A 17,137-nucleotide genomic window follows, 5' to 3' on the forward strand; every position below is an offset into this window, starting at 1 on the left:
AGTCATAGTTGTATTTTCATATATCCTTCTAGTCTATTTTTCTAAGTAATTCGTATTTTTTAACATAATTGGGAACATACTTTATGTACTGTTTTGCAAACTTGTTTCACTTGATGTTATATCCTGGTCTTTTTTTTTTTTTTTTTTTTTGTCATTACGTGATAAATTTATAGATAATTATTAAGTGGCTACATAGTATTCCAATCTATGGATGAATCATAACTTATTTACTAATCCTTTGTTTTTAGAATATCCAAATTTTTCACTTTTATAAGTAAGGTACTTTGAAAATTCATATAAATTTTCTACTCACATACAATTATTTGCTTGGGGTAATTTTTGCTAGAATCAAACTTGAATATTTTTAAGGCTTTTAATGCCTAATGACTCATTGTCCTCCAATGAGACTTTACTGATTTATAATCTCATCAGTGTTTGTTAATAACCATTCCTCTATTGCCTAGCCAATACTGGGTATTATAACTTTTAAAAAATTGATAAAACAGGTGGCTCCGTGGCACAATGGATAGCTCATTGGACTTCTAAAAAATTGATAAAATATTGTACCCCTGAATTTTTGGCTTCTTGTATTCTGTCATTTGTGTCTAACCTGAGCATAGCCTTTGCCCACTTTTCTAATGGTGTGTTAACCTTTTCCTTATTCCTTCTTTTCTAATGTTTTATTTGGAAATAACTTCAAATTTACAAAAATTTGTAAAAATAATAATAGTTCAAAGAGCACCCAAATAGTCATTACCCAGATTCACCTACTGTTAACATTGTAACCCATTTGCTTTCTCCCTCTTCCTCCATATGTACAAATATAAATATACATATACTGCATGGCCCTTTGCCTCTAGATAGTTCAGTCTGCCTTTCCTCAGGACAGTGATATTTTATATAACAGCAGTCAAGTAATAAGTGTCATCTATTTATGTATGATACTTTAATCTGCCATCCATATTTCAGTTTTGCCAGTTGACCTAGTGATATCCTTTATAGCATTTTCTCCTCTAGTACAGGACATCAGTCTACTTGGATGTGTCTTTAACCAACTTGAGTTAAATATTTCCACAGTCCGTCTTTGTCTTTTTATGACACTGACGTTTTTAAAGAATGCAGAACCCTTCACTCTTTTTAAAATAAAAATTTCCCCATTTTGTATTGATCTGAAGTTTCCTCTTGATTGGAGTAAAGAGGTGGTGTTCAGATCTCAGGGCATCACATCTGGAGACACACTATGGCCATCTCCTCCTCACTGGTGATGTTAATTTTGATCACCTGGTCAAGATGTTGCTCAGTTTTTCTACTGTATTATTACTGGGAGATATTGTTCCCTTCGAATTAGTAAGAGGTCTATAAGAGACACTTTAAATGCTCCTCACCAAAATTTATACCTAGACATAGCATCCATTAATGGATTTATGCCTGATCCAATCTTTACTACGCTGGTTGCTAAATCATTATTTTTCACCTTCAGACTATCTTCTGCATTTATTACTCAACCCTCATCATTCTCCTGTAAGCAAGAGACTCCCTTCTTCCACTCATTCATTCATTCATGGCACACACCCACAAATTCCTGTTTTTCAGTTTATAATTTATTACTGTACTTAATTATTTGATACTCACTTATAGGCTTAGTGAGTGGGAGCTCCTTCAAACTGGCTCTTCTCACATTTGAAACATGATCTCATCCTCTATTATAGATACTCCCTTTCTCTCTGGCATAACAATGTTTCAAATATACCTACTCTGCCCCAGCCTTGGAATCAGCCATTTCTCTGAGTAGTCCTGGTTCCTTTTAATTGGGAATGGTGTTAGAGACCAAGATCTGGGCTCTGAGTGTGCTCTTGTGCTACTTGATTGTGGTTATAGTTTCATGGTCATATATATGATCAAATTGTATACCTTAAAGATGTGCAGTTTATCATATGTCAACACAATATCTTAATAGAGCCATTTTACACAAAGGGGGGCGGGTAAAAAAACATTAAAATAAAAGCAAAATTAAAATATAGTATTCAGGGATGAAACTTAGATAATAAAACTCCAAAGAAAATCAAAATGATTACCATAAAATTGTGAGAATGGTTACTTTTAGGGAGGAGGGAGTTGGCTATGATTGTGACCAGGGATGTGAAGGCTTCTAGAATAGCAGGTAAGGTTTTATATTTTGACCTGGATAAATAGTCACCAGAGTGCTCTCCTTATAGTGATTCATTATATATTTGTTTTATGAAACTTTCTATATCTTACAATTTGTTATATTTTACCATAAAAAAAGATTTAAAAATAAATGAATCTTGTGTATGTTCGCAATGATTTTTACATTATTATTTATTAGAAATAAAAGTCATTCTGCAAGTAGGGGAGACCCATCAATAATCTAACATATATATTTATACTTATGCAGTTTTTAAGCTATTTTGAGATTCATTTAGATAATAACTTATTAATGAGAAGCCTAAATAAATTCTAAATTGGAATGTTAATCTTTCTTAATCTGTTAACCTTTTGAGTATTGTTATAAAACCCAGTCTCCTAAGATTGAGGCAAATGTTTATTTCAGTTTCAGAATTTCCATTTGGTTCTTTTTAATGGTTTTTACTTCTCTGCTGGGGTTACTCATCTTTTTATTAGTTAGAACAGATTTTCCTTTATGTCTTTGAGCAGAGTTATAATTGCTCCTTCAAAAATCTTAGTCTGCTAATTTCAATATCTGAGTCATCTCAGAGTCCCTGTTAACTGTCTTTCTCTTGAGAATGTGTCACATTTTTGTTTCTTTATATGTTGAATAGTTTTTATTCAATTCTAGACATTGTGAATGTTATATTATTGAGATTCTGGAATCTGTTATATTCCTCCAAAAAATGTTAATGTTGTTGATGGTGGTGGTGTAAGCAGGTAATTAACTTCATTGGCCTCAAACTGCAAACTGTGTCTCAGCAGTTTGTGCTGTGTTTTTGCTGCTATGGCAGCAGCTCAATTTCAGTTCATTTCTTTTATCTTTAATTAGGCATCTTGGAATCTGTTGTGTTCACATGTAGTTCAGGGTTCAGCCAGACATGTGGGCAGAATTTATATGCAGTGTTTGGGACTCCCTGTCCCTGGCTCTCTCCTATTCAGGGTTCCTCCTTCACTTTCCAGCAGCTATGGTTGCCCCAAACACTATGCTCTCATTCTTCAGGCCAGAAAGACCAAAAGTTTTCTACTAGTTTTAGTTCCTTTACATGGTGCAGACTGGGGCCTGTCTTCAAGCTTAAAATCATTTTTAAAAACCTGACCCCATGCTGTCACCTCATTCTAAGCATCAACTTTCCTCCAGAATCTCCCTTTTTTTAGTCGCTTTCCAATGACTTCACATAGGTTTTTGTTTTGTTTTTGCTCTGGTCTACAGTTTATACTTTTTTATTTAAGAGAAAATCAGTCTGATAGGAGCTTACTTCACCATTACAGAAGTAGACTGAATGTTCACTTATTAAAGAAATAATAATATGAAGATGTTAAATTCTTTCTACAGATGAATAAAATAGTGATATAGAAAAACATGTATACTTTAGCTATTTTGAAATAGTATATTTGAAACTCTTTTGTATTATTTTAGGAATAAATCTAATGAAGCTGATGACTGTCGAAGAGAATTTAGAAAACTGAAATTTGAATCCATTATTTCTGAGTCACGGTACACACTGCAAATTTTTAAATTAATGTTTTGAATAATTGAATTTGAAACCATATTTTAAATAACATTTTGTTTAAAATGTACTTAGCTTTTTGTATTTTCTTATTGTTTACACATATAATACCTAATTTGAACTTATAATGTCTTGCAATTGTTCATTTCTTTTGCTTTTGCCTAGATGGGAAAATTCAACATCACAAAACTATTTTCTAAACGTCTTTACATTTTTTAAAATTACGATTATAATCTGTAATTTTAAATGAGCTTTTCATAAATCTTTGATCAGTATAAAAATACAATATGTAATGCTTGTTGAGAAGTTTTTCTATTCCTTTTTAGGCACACTCGACTGCTTAAAGAAAAAGAAGACTCTTTAATGACTTGTCAACAAATATATAAAACTTTACAAGAAGAGCTGACTGCAAAAGAAAGGCAAGAAGAAGAAATAAAAAGAAGAATAAACCTTGCAGAAAATGAACTAGAGATAACCAAAGTTCTTCTGAATCAGACAAAGGAAGAGGTTGTAACTCTGAAGAATGAAAGGTGCAGTCAAGAATAATTTCTTACAAAAATATTTTATGTTTTAGTCATTATTCTATATATTTTTGAAACATTAATGTCCTACATATTGTAATAACAGTGAAATCATAGTATTAAAGATATATTTTGCCTACAAGGTCATTGCATCTCACTACCCCATTTTACAAGTGATTAAACTGAAGCCCAAACTGATTAAATGTCTTGCTTAAAATTGCAAAGCTAGTTAGTGAAAGCAGGGATGGAACCCACGTTGCACTTGGTGTCAGATCTTTATTGTAAAAAATCCGGCCATGTGTGATATTTGTACTATTACAAATTCATTCTCCAACAGAAAAACATCTTTTTATCACTTTTTCCTTTTATTGGCTTCTATTTTTCTTCTCTCCTCTTTATCTGTCAGTATATCTTATTGAGGGCTTGCCACAAACAAAGATACCTCCTTAGATGGTTCTGAGGATACTAAGAGATGTATTGGTCTGGCATTCCAAGATATTTTTGTTCAGTTAATTTCTCTTTAACCTTATCTGTAATTAATATCTCAATCCCCCTTTCTTTTTGTTTTTATTTAGCTGATATGTCTTTGCCTATTTCTTTTTTTAAAAATGTATTTATTTATTTATTTATTTATTATTATTATTTTACATTCTAAGATGTTGTGGAACAGTTGGGGTGAGGGGGAAAGGGGTCTTTGTCCTTTTCTGAATCTTTTGTTTTAAATGTATATCTAATATATACCACAAATTTTGGGGTTTTGTTTCGTTGGTTTTAAAAATTTGGGAGTCTTTAATGTAAGAGATTATTGCATTTACATTTATTGACAAAATTATTATGTTCCAGAAGAACACAAGTTTTATAAGGGCAGAAATTTTTGTTTTGTATTGTTCTCTGTATGCAGAAGGCATATGATAGGCTGTTTTTCATTTTTCCCGTATGTTTATATTTTAGCTTATTTTTTATTTTATTCATTTCATTTCATGAATATTATTTAGAAGATTTATAATCTTTTTTTGGATTTTCTTTATAAAGGGAGCTATTTGCTGAGGAAGAGTCTGGGAGAGGATCAGGGCAGTAGGTAGCAGGCAGCTTAGAATTTGGTTCATCGTCTTAGAATTCTCTTACCAACTTATCCTGGGTGTCATATCTATTTCTACTCCAGGCTGGCTCTGTGTAGTTCATAGGGAAATAAGGCTTGTTTCTGGTTCTTCCTGGGATGACTTTACATTTACTTCTTTTTAATTCAATAAGATGAACAACTGCAAATCTGATGGCGATTCACCATTTCCTCTTCACCCCGCAACACCAATAACCTGTTTCTTGCAAAGATGATGTACCTTGTACTTACATGACTCCTTATTCCACCTCACCTCCTCTGCCATTTCATGATTATGTAGTTGCTCAGCCAGTAGCATACTAGAAGTGGCAATTTTATAACCAGGAAATTTATAAGAGATAGGCTTACCAATAAAAAGAAGGAATAGCAGCTGGAAGATTAAGCATGCATAAGCAGAGAGAAAAAACTGTATATGCAGACAAAATCTTCAAAAGCATTGCACTTTGGCCCAATACAATAGAGACAAATAGTCCTGCACACATCAATAACCTTGAGCATGTCCTTATATTTATATCATGGGCTAATAATCTGATGGCCATTATGATGGCCCTGAGTCAGAAAGGTTAAAATCAATTATACCATGTAAAAGGCACAGCATCATACATCTTCAAAAAAGACACCATGAAATAAATAAACATTTTTAAAGTCTTTGGTGTTGAACTTCGGTTATCTAAGAAGTTCCTGTATTATTTAGAATATCCCATTTCCAATGATACCAGATTAATTGGGCTTAACTGTTTACTCAGATGAATGCCACCTCCTTCACAGTAGTCATTGAGAAGATCCTATCTTTGTTCAAATGTTTCTGGAACTCTTCTCTGAGGATTGGCTTAAGTTGATATGTTTTGAACTATCATCAGTATGATGAATCTTTAACTTTTAGAAATAAATTTGATATTTGAAACAATCTCAAATAGGTCCAATGAAAGTGAGTCCGGTGAACATGATGTGAAATCAATCTGGGAAATACCATTTCAGATGAAAAAATAAAGTAAAATGTTTTCTTTCCTATGCTTAACAAATTATCTCTGGCTGCCATTTGAAGAAGGGAGTTTTATGAATGTTTTGAGGATCAGTAACATAAATTGAATATAGTTTTCTTTGAAATAGTATTGGATATATATGTTTTGCTGTATTTTTTTTAAAATTTAGTATGATTGTAATCTTACCTTGTGTTATAAGGGTTAAATGAGAAGGACATTTTCTATCAGCTTTCAGAGAATAGCAACATCACTGAGCTGCCTCTTCCTCTTCTTCTTTTCCCTTCTTTATTTTTCCTATATCCTTGACCTTGTTCCTCCTTTGCTCTCCATGCTTTAGTCTATCCAGAAGCAGACATGATGTTATTTAGTAATTTGGTGGCACTAAGTTTACTGACATTATGTCTGTCACATAATGAAAATTAAAATTTACTTGTGGGCCATCAAGTCATCTTATAATCATAGGGTTACTCCTAGACATAAGCATTGCCCTTTTTCTTCGTTCGAGGCTACTGTCAGATTTTCTTGGCCTTGTCCTCTACTGTATCCCCAGAGTCTGACACATGTCTACCTTAATAAATACTTGAGTGAATGGATGAATGCATGAGTAACTTGCTCTGGGTAAGCCAGCCAATTAGTCAATTGTTCGTTGAACTTTTATTATATGCCAGGTAGTATGTGCCCTGGGGATACAACAGTGAATCTGAAACATCCCTTTCCTCATGAAGCTTGTGTTCTAATGGGAAAGACAAACAGAAAAAAAGAGAAAAAAAGTAGAGAACTAACTAGAATAACTATACATTGTGATAATGAAGTAAGTAAAAGAGTATTATAGTAGACACTGTTGGATCAGTGCCTGCTTTGGATTAGGGTAGTCATAAAAGTGACTTCCAAGATAATACATGAAGAAAGACAAGTAGAGGTTATCATGTCAACAGCCAGGGAAGTACTTTACAAGCAAAGAACAAGCTTGGTGAGTACTAGAAAATAACAGGAGGGCAGTGTGGCTGGTGGTCTAGCAAGTGCAAGGGAAGCAGGCAGGAGCCAAATTATTCAGGGCCTTGCAGGACTTTTGTAGTTGGCTATTTTTTTCATTGCAATGAAAAGAAACCATTGAAGGGATTTAAGTAGAGGAGTGACACTGCAGAAAGATCATTCTGGCTACTGAGTGGAGAAAATAATGGCAGTGGGGCAAGTCAGGACATTTACAGTTTTGATAAAGGATTTTGTATGTAGTTAAGCCTAAGAGACATGAGAAAAATGAAAATCTTCAGCATCCATCTGCCAGCTCTTTTCTTTTGGGTTACTGTAGTGTCTGCATCAAATGAGTGGTAGCAAAACAGCCAGGGCTTACTCCATGGTGAGCAAAAGGGTTAAAAAGCCATCCTGAAGAACAAATGACCTCTGGAAGCTTTTGACATCACTGTCCAAACCTGCCTTGAAATTTTGTCATCTTCTGGCCCCAAGGGCAACCTGTTATCCTGCTCTTTTCCTGTCTCTGTTTTGGTTCTTTTCCTCTTTCCTCCTGCAACCACCTGGTAAGACATTCACACATGAACTTGACTTTCCTCTCTCCACATTCTTTCCTTCAGTAGAATGAACCTGTCTGGCAGCTGAGCAAGTGTGCTCTTGAAGTTCTGATTTGAAGCACCAGTGGGACCTCTAAATAGAGGTGTTTTTAAGCAGTTGGGGGTGTAATAGTCCCTCCAAAAGAAGAAGCTGGGCCCAGAAAACAATATAGAGATGCTTGATGACATCTGAGGAGATTCTATTACAGTACATCTGGGCAGTGCCCACGAATCTGCTACACAGCAAGGTCCCAAAACATGGCCACCAAAATGGCGGTTGGAAGTACTGCAACCAACCAGGCTGCCAGATGTGCTCATCAAAGGTCAGAGCCCAACTCCTTCCCAGCGAAAATTGGAGCTTTTATAATCCAGGCAGTCTTAAATACACACCAACCCTCCTCTGCCACCCCTCTGGACAGCAGAGCCCTTGCTGAGGTGGAAAAACGTGCAATTTAGAGGCTACATAGTTTCAGAAGAGGAGAAAGAGATGTAAAAAGCCAGAACTGACCCTAGGAAAAAACTGGCAGAACTTCTGATTTTGGAACAGGAAGGGAGTTAGTGACTAGGAAAAAGTTCATCCATTTGCACAAATCTATTTAAGTATTCACTGCTTTCTCCCCCCACACTCAGCTGAGGAAGCTCTAGTTAGAAGAAGCTTCATTGAAAGGAGAAGTAGATCTTTTCAGACCATGTGATTCTGCAGGTAGAGATAGTCTTGCCAGCTTGGTCACAGACACATTGGGGCTGGTGGGGGGGCCTCTTTTGTGGATGGGGAGGAATGAAGCAAGGCATAGGAGTAGTGCTAGAGAAAAGTGTGGCTGGTTTTTAAATTCTGTGCAAAAGAGCCCTCAGCTCTCATCCTCCTGGGAAACAAAGTCTCTGTGGCCAGGGCTGGAACCTTGCCAAGACTGTCATTGAACAACACCACTTCAGGCATATTGTAGGTTAAATAGTGTTCAATGGGACAGAAGGCAGGACCCAGCGCCACCTATGGTGACTGGGGAGGCCCAGGCAAGGAAAAGCCCTGGAAAGCCTTCCTACTGCCCACACAGAAGGCAGGACTCAGCACCGCCCACCAAAACTTGGGAGGCCCGTGCAGGGAAAAGCCCTGGGAATCCCTCCCACCACGTGTACAGAAGACAGGACCCAGTGCTGCCCACTGCGACCAGGGAGACTAAGGTGGGAAAGCCCCAGCAGCCTCCTGCCACCCGCACAGAAGGAAGGAGCAAGTACCACCATGACTGGGAGGTCCAACACTGCTTCTGCAGAGGTCGTCCACAACAGCCATCATCTCAGCTTCTACCCTTGTAAGGATGGCTTCCACTCCAGTAGCAGCCACTATCACTGTGCAAGTGGCCCACCACATATTGAACTGCTTTGACACAAGCAAAGTCACCAGAGGAGCCTGGAAAGAGAGGAGGAAGTCTTTCCTCAAAGTCCATTCCAGAATAATAGAAGCAACTGATCTAACAGAAGACAGAAATCAACATAGAGATACTAGAAATATGAAAAAAACAATAAAATATGACACTGCCAAAGGAATATATAATTCTCAAGAACCAGACCCTACAGAAAAGGAAACCCTTGAAATGACTGAAAAGGAATTCTGAGTAACAATGTTAAGGAAACTCAATGAGATGAGAAGACTCAATTAGACAACACAATGAAATGAGAAAAAATATCCAGGATATGAAGGAGGAAATTTACAAAGAGATTAATACCTTAAGAAAGAATGTAGCAGAACTCCTGGAACTGAAGGATTCAAACAATGAAATTTAAAAAGCAACTAAGACCTTAAGCAATAGATTAGAGGAAGCAGAAGAAAGAATTTCTGATCTTGAAGGTGGTCTTTACAAAATAGCACAGGTGGCCAAGAAAAAAGAACTTGAAAAAATAGAAAAAGTCTAAGAGAGATAGCAGACAACCTTAAGTGCACAGACATTTGAATCATAGGTGTTCCAGAATGGTAGGAGAAAGGTAAAGGCATTGAAAATCCATTCAATAAAATAATAATGGAAAACTTCCCAGGTATAGGAAAAGGTACAGACCTTCAGATGCAGGAAGCTAAAAGATACACACTTAAACAGATTTGGTCCAAAAAGATCCTCTCTGAGACACATTATAGCCAAACTGCCAAAGCTCAAAGACAAAGTCAGAATCCTAAAAGCAGCAAGAGAAAAAAGTCAACTCACTTATAAGGGAGCCCCAGATATGTAAGGGAAGTCTATAACCACAGATATCTCAATTGAAACTCTACAGGTGAGAAGAAAATGGGATGACATATTCAAAATTCTAAAAGAAAAAAACTGCCAGCCAAGAATACTATACCCAGCAAAGTTATCCCTCAGAATGAGGGAGAAATAGTGTAATTCTCAGACAAACAAAAACTGCAAGATTTCATCACCACATGACCAGCTCTGCAAGAAATTCTCAAGGGAGTCCTGCATCTGAATCCAAGAAACAATAATCACTACCATGAATACACAGGAAAGAACAAAACCCACTGGTAAAACACAAATGCAAACAAGAAAGAAAAAAGAAACTAAATCTTACCACCTCAAAAAAAAAAAATCAAAGACAAATAATAAAAGGAGAAGAAAGGATGAAATGATGTTTAAAACATCTAAGCAAAAAGCAATAAAATGGCAGAAGGCAGTACCTCTCAATAACAACCCTCAATGTAAGTGGATTAAACTCCCCACTCAAAAGACACAGACTGACAGATTGGATTAAAAAGCTAGACCCAACTATATGCTGTCTTTAAGAAAATCACCTCACCTGTAAAGACACACACAAATAGTGAAAAAATGGAAAAAGATGTACCATAAAAATGGAAACCAAAACTGAGCAGAAGTAGCTATTCCTATATCAGATAAAATAGACTTTAAACCAAAAACCATAAAAAGACAAAAAAGGTCACTGTATAATGATAAAGGAATGTATCCAGCAAGAAGATATAACAACCATAAGTACATATGAACTGAATACTGGAGTACCCAGATAGATTAAAAAAAAAAACACTATTAGACCTTAAGAAAGAGATAGACCCCAATACAATAATAGTGGGGGACCCGAACACCCCTCTCTCAGCATTGGGCAGGTCATCCAGGCAACAAGTCAACAGAGAAATACAGTAGTTAAACTACAATTTAGACCAATTAGACATGGCAGATACCTACAGAACATTTCATCCAACAACAACAAAATATGCATTCTTCTCGTCAGCACATGGAACATTCTCTGGGATACACCATATGTTAGGTCACAAATCAAATCTCAAAAATGTTTTAAAAATCAAAATCATCTCAAGCATCTTTTTAGACCACAGTAGATTAAAACTAGAAATTAATGACATGTGGAACTCAAGATATACAAATATGTGGAAATTAAACAGCAGGCATAACAACAAAATTAAATGACATATGGGTCCAAGAAGAAATTAAATAGGAAATAAAAAAAATTTCTTGAAACCACTGAAATAAAGACACATCATACCAAAATCTATGGGATACTGCAAAAGCAGTACTAAGAGGGAAGTTTATTTCAATAAATGCTTATGTCAAAAAAATAGAAAGATTTCAAATAAACCTGATGCTACACTGCAAAGAACTTAAAAACAAGAACAATCCAATCCCAAAGATAGTAGATGGAAAGAAATAATTAAGATCAGAGCAGAACTAAATGAAGTAGAGATCCAAAAATGATACAAAAGATTGTGAAACTAAAAGTCCATTTTTCGAGGAGGTAAACTAAATAGATAAACCATTTGCTAGATTAACAAAAGAAAGAAGAGAGAAGACCCAAATACAAAGATCAGAAGTGAAATAGGAAACATTACAACTGATACCACAGAAATCTAAAGAATTGTTAGAGACTATTACAAATAACTATATGCCAACAAATTTGAAAATTTGGAGGAAATGTATACATTTCTAGCCACATGAAAAACTACCAAGGCTGAATCAAGAAGAAATAGAAAACCTGAACAGACCAATAACAAGCAATGAAATTGAAGCAGTAATCAGCAGTCTCCCAACAAAGAAAAGCCCAGGACCAAATGGCTTTACTGCTGAATTCTACCAAATCTTTAAAGAGAAGTTAATACTAATTCTCTTCAAACTATTCCAAGAAATTGAATTAGAAGCCATTCTCCCAAACTCATTCTATGAGGCTAGCATCACCTTGATACAAAAACCAGACAAAGATTCAAGAAAAAAAGAAAACTGAAGGCCAATATCTGTGATGAACATAGATACAAAAATCCTCAATAAAATACTAGCAATCAGAATAAAGCAACACATCAAAAAAAATTATACACCATGATCAAGTTGGATTCATCCCAGGGATGCAAGGATGGTTCAACATATGGAGATGGATAAATGCGATACACCATATCAACAAAATCAAGAACAAAAACCACACGATTATCTCAATAGATGCAGAAAAAGCAGTTGGCACATTTTAGCATTCCTTCATCATAAAGTCCCTCAGCAAATTAGGTATAAAAGGGAAGTATCACAACACAATAAAAGTCATATACAAAAAAACTCACCACCAGCATCATCCTGAGAGCAGAAAAGCTGAAAGCTTTTCCCTTAAAAATGGCACCAAGACAAGGATGCCCACTATCACCACATTTAACATAATATTAGAAGTACTAGCCAGACCAATCAGGGAAGAGAAAGAAATAAAGGGCATCAGATTGGAAAAAATAAAGCCAAATTGTCCCTGTTTGTGGATGACATGATTCTATATATAGAAAAACCTGAAGACTCTACACAAAACTCTTAGAGCTGATAAACAATTTCAGCAATGTTGCAGGATACAAAATCAACACCCAAAAATCAGTAGCATTTCTATTCTCCAATAACAAACTAGCAGAAAAAGAAATCAAGAAAGTATGCCTATTTACAACAGTCATTAAAAGAATAAAATACCTAGGAATCAATTTAACCAATGAGGTAATCTCTTCAAAGAGAATTACAATTCACTACTGAAAAAAATTAAAGATGACACAAAAAGGTAGAAAGATATTCCATGCTCTTACATTGGAATAATCAACATTGTGAAAATGTCCATACTACCCAAAGGGATCTAAAGATCCAGTGCAAATCCCCATGAAAATACCAATGACATTTTTCACAGAAATAAGAAAAAGCAATCCTAACATTCATATGAAACACCAAAAGACCCTGAATAGCCAAAGCAATCCTGAGCAAAAAAAAAAAAAAAGTAAAGCTGTAGGCATAACACTACCTGACTCCAAATTATACTACAAAGCTATATTAACCAAAACAACATGGTACTGTCATAAAAATAGACACTAGGACCAATGGAACAGAATAAAGAACCCAGAAATTCAACCCAGAGAATTACAGCCAACTGATCTTTGGCAAAGGCAACAAGAGCATATGTTGGGGAAAAGAGTGCCTCTTCAATAAATGGTACTGGGAAATTTGGACGTCCATATGTAGAAGAATGAAACTAGACCTGCACCTCTTGCCATATACCAAAATCAACTCAAAATGGATAAAAGACTTACAAATAAGACCTGAAACTATAAAACTACTAAAGGAAAACATAGTGGAAACACTTCAGGAAGAAGAACTGGGCATACACTTTATGAATAAAATCCCCAAAGGACAAGCAACAAAAGAAAAAGTAAATAAATGTGATTATATCAAACCAAAAAGCTTCTGCACAGCAAAGGAAACAATCAACAGAGTGAAAAGACAACTTACAGAATGAGAGAAAATATTTGCAAACTATACATCTGACAAAGGATTAATATTCAGAGTATACAAGGAACTCAATTACACAGTAAAAAGACAACACAATTTAAAAATTTAGCAAGGGAGCTGAATAGACATTTTTTGAAGGAAGACATGCAAATGGCAAACAGGTACTCGAAAAAAATGCTCAACATCACTAATCATCAGAGAAATGCAAATTAAAACCACATTGACATATCATCTCATTCCAGTTAGGCTGGCTAATACCCAAAAGACTGAGAATAATAAAAGCTGTTGAGGATGTGGGGGAAAGGGAACTCTCCTCCACTGTTGATGGGACTGCAAAATGGTGCAGCCATTATAGAAGATGGTATATGGTGGTTCCTCAAACAATTACAGATAGATCTACCATATGACCCTGGTATCCCACTGCTGGGAATATACCCAGAGGAATGGAAATAATCATGTCGAAGTGATACCTGTAGCCCCATGTTTATTGTGCTATTTACAATAGCCAAGAGTTGGAACCAGCCTAAATGCCCATCATCCGATGAGTGTATACAGAAAATGTGGTATATCTACAATGGAATACTATTCTTCTGTAAAAAAGAATGAAATACTACCATTTGCAGCAACATGGATGAACTTAGAGAAAATTATGTTATGAGAAATAAGGCAGGCACAGAAAGAGAAATACTGCATGCTCTCACTTATATATGGGAGCTGATAAAAATAAACAAACAAATATACAAATAAATGGGGGAAAAAGATACAACAATCACAATAATTCCTTGAACTTGTTAAGATAAGTGAAAAGATATGATGTTGATGGGGATGGGAGTGGGGGGGAGGGAGAGGGGAAAGGGAGGAATTGGTAACGGGACACGTAAATCAACTACATTGTATATTGATAAATTAAGAAATAAAAATTTTTAAATTTTTTTTAAAAGAAAGCTATAAAACCTCATCCCAGAAAAATATACATGAAATCAAGCAAATCACTTCAGGAGCTTCATGGAGTCTACTGTTTTTCTATATATGGCACAACCCCATGATTAAACATAACTGCTTTCTCATTTTCTCTCTTTCCTTCCCTTTCTCCAATCCTCCTCCATACCTATTCTCCTCCATCCTCTTTCTCCCTCTCAAGCTCTCACATGCAATCTACAGGTTTCACTGTTGTGGGGAACTCTCTAAGTGCTTCTGTGTTCATTACCTTATCTTGTCTTCATGTTACCCTGTACTATTGCATAGGGTCAGTGGAAGGGCTAAGGGGGGCCCACAGCCAGCCTGGACTCTGAACTCCAAGCCACTTGCCACAGAAGAAGGGGCTCGTTTTCTTGCATAAGTGTGCCATCTCCTTCCCAAGCCCTGTGCCCATGGGTCTGCCCCCAGACAGAAGGAGAACTTTTTCCAGTTCACCAACCCAGAGGAGAATCCATTTTCAAATTTGCACAAGGGCTCTGTTTAGCAGAGCTATGGCCTTCACCTATGAAGTAGGTGTCATTTTCTACACTTTACATGTGAGAACATTAAGGTTAACCAAAGCTGAATTTCTTGCTCAGGGTCACAAAATTGGCAGAGACAGAAATCAAGCTCTGTTGTGTCTGACCTTATAACACATGTTCCCTTCTCTAAAGTGTGCATAATTCCCTAAGCATTTGTCTTGAAGGGCTAAGATTTGTCAGCCTCTCTCAGTGTGACTTCTCTTTCTCAACCATGTTGTAACACTGCGTCTTCAGGGAACTCATACCTGCAGAAAGACCTAAGAGTGTCCTTTTTTGTCCCCTCTCCCCTCCTCTCAATTTTTCACCCACCCCCTCCCTCTCAGGAATCTTCCATTCATTCAATAAATATGAAATGGTGTCCTCTGCTCTCAAGTGTCTTGGAAAAATCAGAAGTAGAGCTCTATGTCCAGATTGAAAACAGAAAAAAACATTTCACAATCACATTCTAAAAGAAGAGAAGCTTAGTGTTTAGTTACTTTAATGAGGCTCATATTTTCATAAAGGCTAGAGGCTGTGAGAAGTGATCAGATATACAGTCATGCGTGTGGCTTAATTACTGGGATATGTTCTAAGAAATGCATCATTGGGTGATGTCTTCATTGTGTGAACATTAAAGAGTATTCACACAAACCTAGGTGGTATAGACTACTTCATATCTAGGCTATATGGTACAGCCATTATCATCTTATGTGACCACCATCATATATGTGGTTGTCATTGACCAAAATGTTATGTGGAGCTTGACCGTATCTAGTATTAGATATTAAAAAAGATTCAGAAGCGGTGCAAGGGTTCTGATATCTTGTAGTAGGGTGGTTTAGTGCATATAAAAAGAATGGACTTTAGAGTCAGGCAGACAAAGATTTAAATCCTACTTGACCGAGTCAATCTTGGGCAACTTAACCACTTTAAGGCTCCTTTTCCTTATCTGTAAAGTGGGCATGTTAATAATAGCTATATTCTTGTTAATATTAAAGCATCTTGCACAGTGCCTTGTAGGTTGTAGGTACTCCGATAGTATTAGTTCCCTCTCTTTCATCTTTCTTTAGGATACTATCCCCTTAGAGCATCATATCTTATTAATTTTCACATCCTGAACAAGCCATGTAGTTATTCAGTAAATATCTGTTGAATTCAATATTAACTGCTTTGCTTATACAGTTGTTAAGATTAAACCTTGGAGTGATTCAATTTGGTGCTATCTTATCAGTTTAAAGCATTATTAAATGAAGTGTTCTCAGTAATATTCTAAAATAATAAACATTATCAGGTTTTTTCCCCAAGACTTGCCTCTTTCTCTGATTTTCTGTCTATCAAACGCTCTCTGAACAAGAGGGTTGCCAAGCTTCTTATACCACACACTTTAACTGCTTTTAACGAAAGCAGGAGTTGTGGCAAAATCAAAATTATCTCCTCGATTGACAATGTGAAGACATCTCTAAAGGAGCAACTTGTGAAACAGCATTTAAAACTGTTTTTTTGGCATTACAGTTTGACATTTGTTTGCAGTTATGTTTTTAATTACAGTTAAAGGAATCTAGATTTTTGCATGTGTATAAGAAATTAGATTCTCATTTTCTTTTTGATCTAAGAATTTAAAAGTTAAAGTTTTAAAATAAATACTCTTAATTGTGACTAGATCCTAATTTGCCTATTGTGCCAACTCCATAAACGTTGTTTTTCAACATATTTGGTATGATTGCAGGATAGGTTGTCAAAGACAGCTACACCTTCCTCTGAGATATGCAAACAAAGGCAGCATGATATATTGCAGAGAGCACTGGGCTGGCACAGGTTGAGCTAGCTTTGCTGCTTGTGAATCATGTCACTTCAGATGGTTATTTACCACTCAGGTCTTCATTTCTTCTAAAAATGAGGGAATTGTATTAACATATTTCTAAGGAATGGCAAGAAAGAACCGCTGTATCACCAGAGACTAAAATAGTGCCTGACACATAGTAGATACTCAGCAATATTTTCTGGTTGAATAAATAGATGGATGGGAATGAATTT

At 35.9% G+C, this 17,137-nt stretch overlaps 1 protein-coding gene across 1 annotated transcript in view; it reads left to right on the top strand.

The window, feature by feature from the left end:
- Nucleotides 1-17,137, top strand: part of LEKR1 (leucine, glutamate and lysine rich 1) — a 190,207-nt gene that overhangs the window by 130,922 nt on the left and 42,148 nt on the right. Inside the window, exons 6-7 of the mRNA XM_063096049.1 lie at nt 3,608-3,685; nt 4,025-4,228. Of these exons, the coding sequence (XP_062952119.1) occupies nt 3,608-3,685; nt 4,025-4,228 (282 nt within the window). The remainder of the gene's footprint in view (nt 1-3,607; nt 3,686-4,024; nt 4,229-17,137) is intronic.

This window comes from Cynocephalus volans, chromosome 1 (assembly GCF_027409185.1).
Source record: "Cynocephalus volans isolate mCynVol1 chromosome 1, mCynVol1.pri, whole genome shotgun sequence".
NCBI classification, from domain to species: Eukaryota; Metazoa; Chordata; class Mammalia; order Dermoptera; family Cynocephalidae; genus Cynocephalus; species Cynocephalus volans.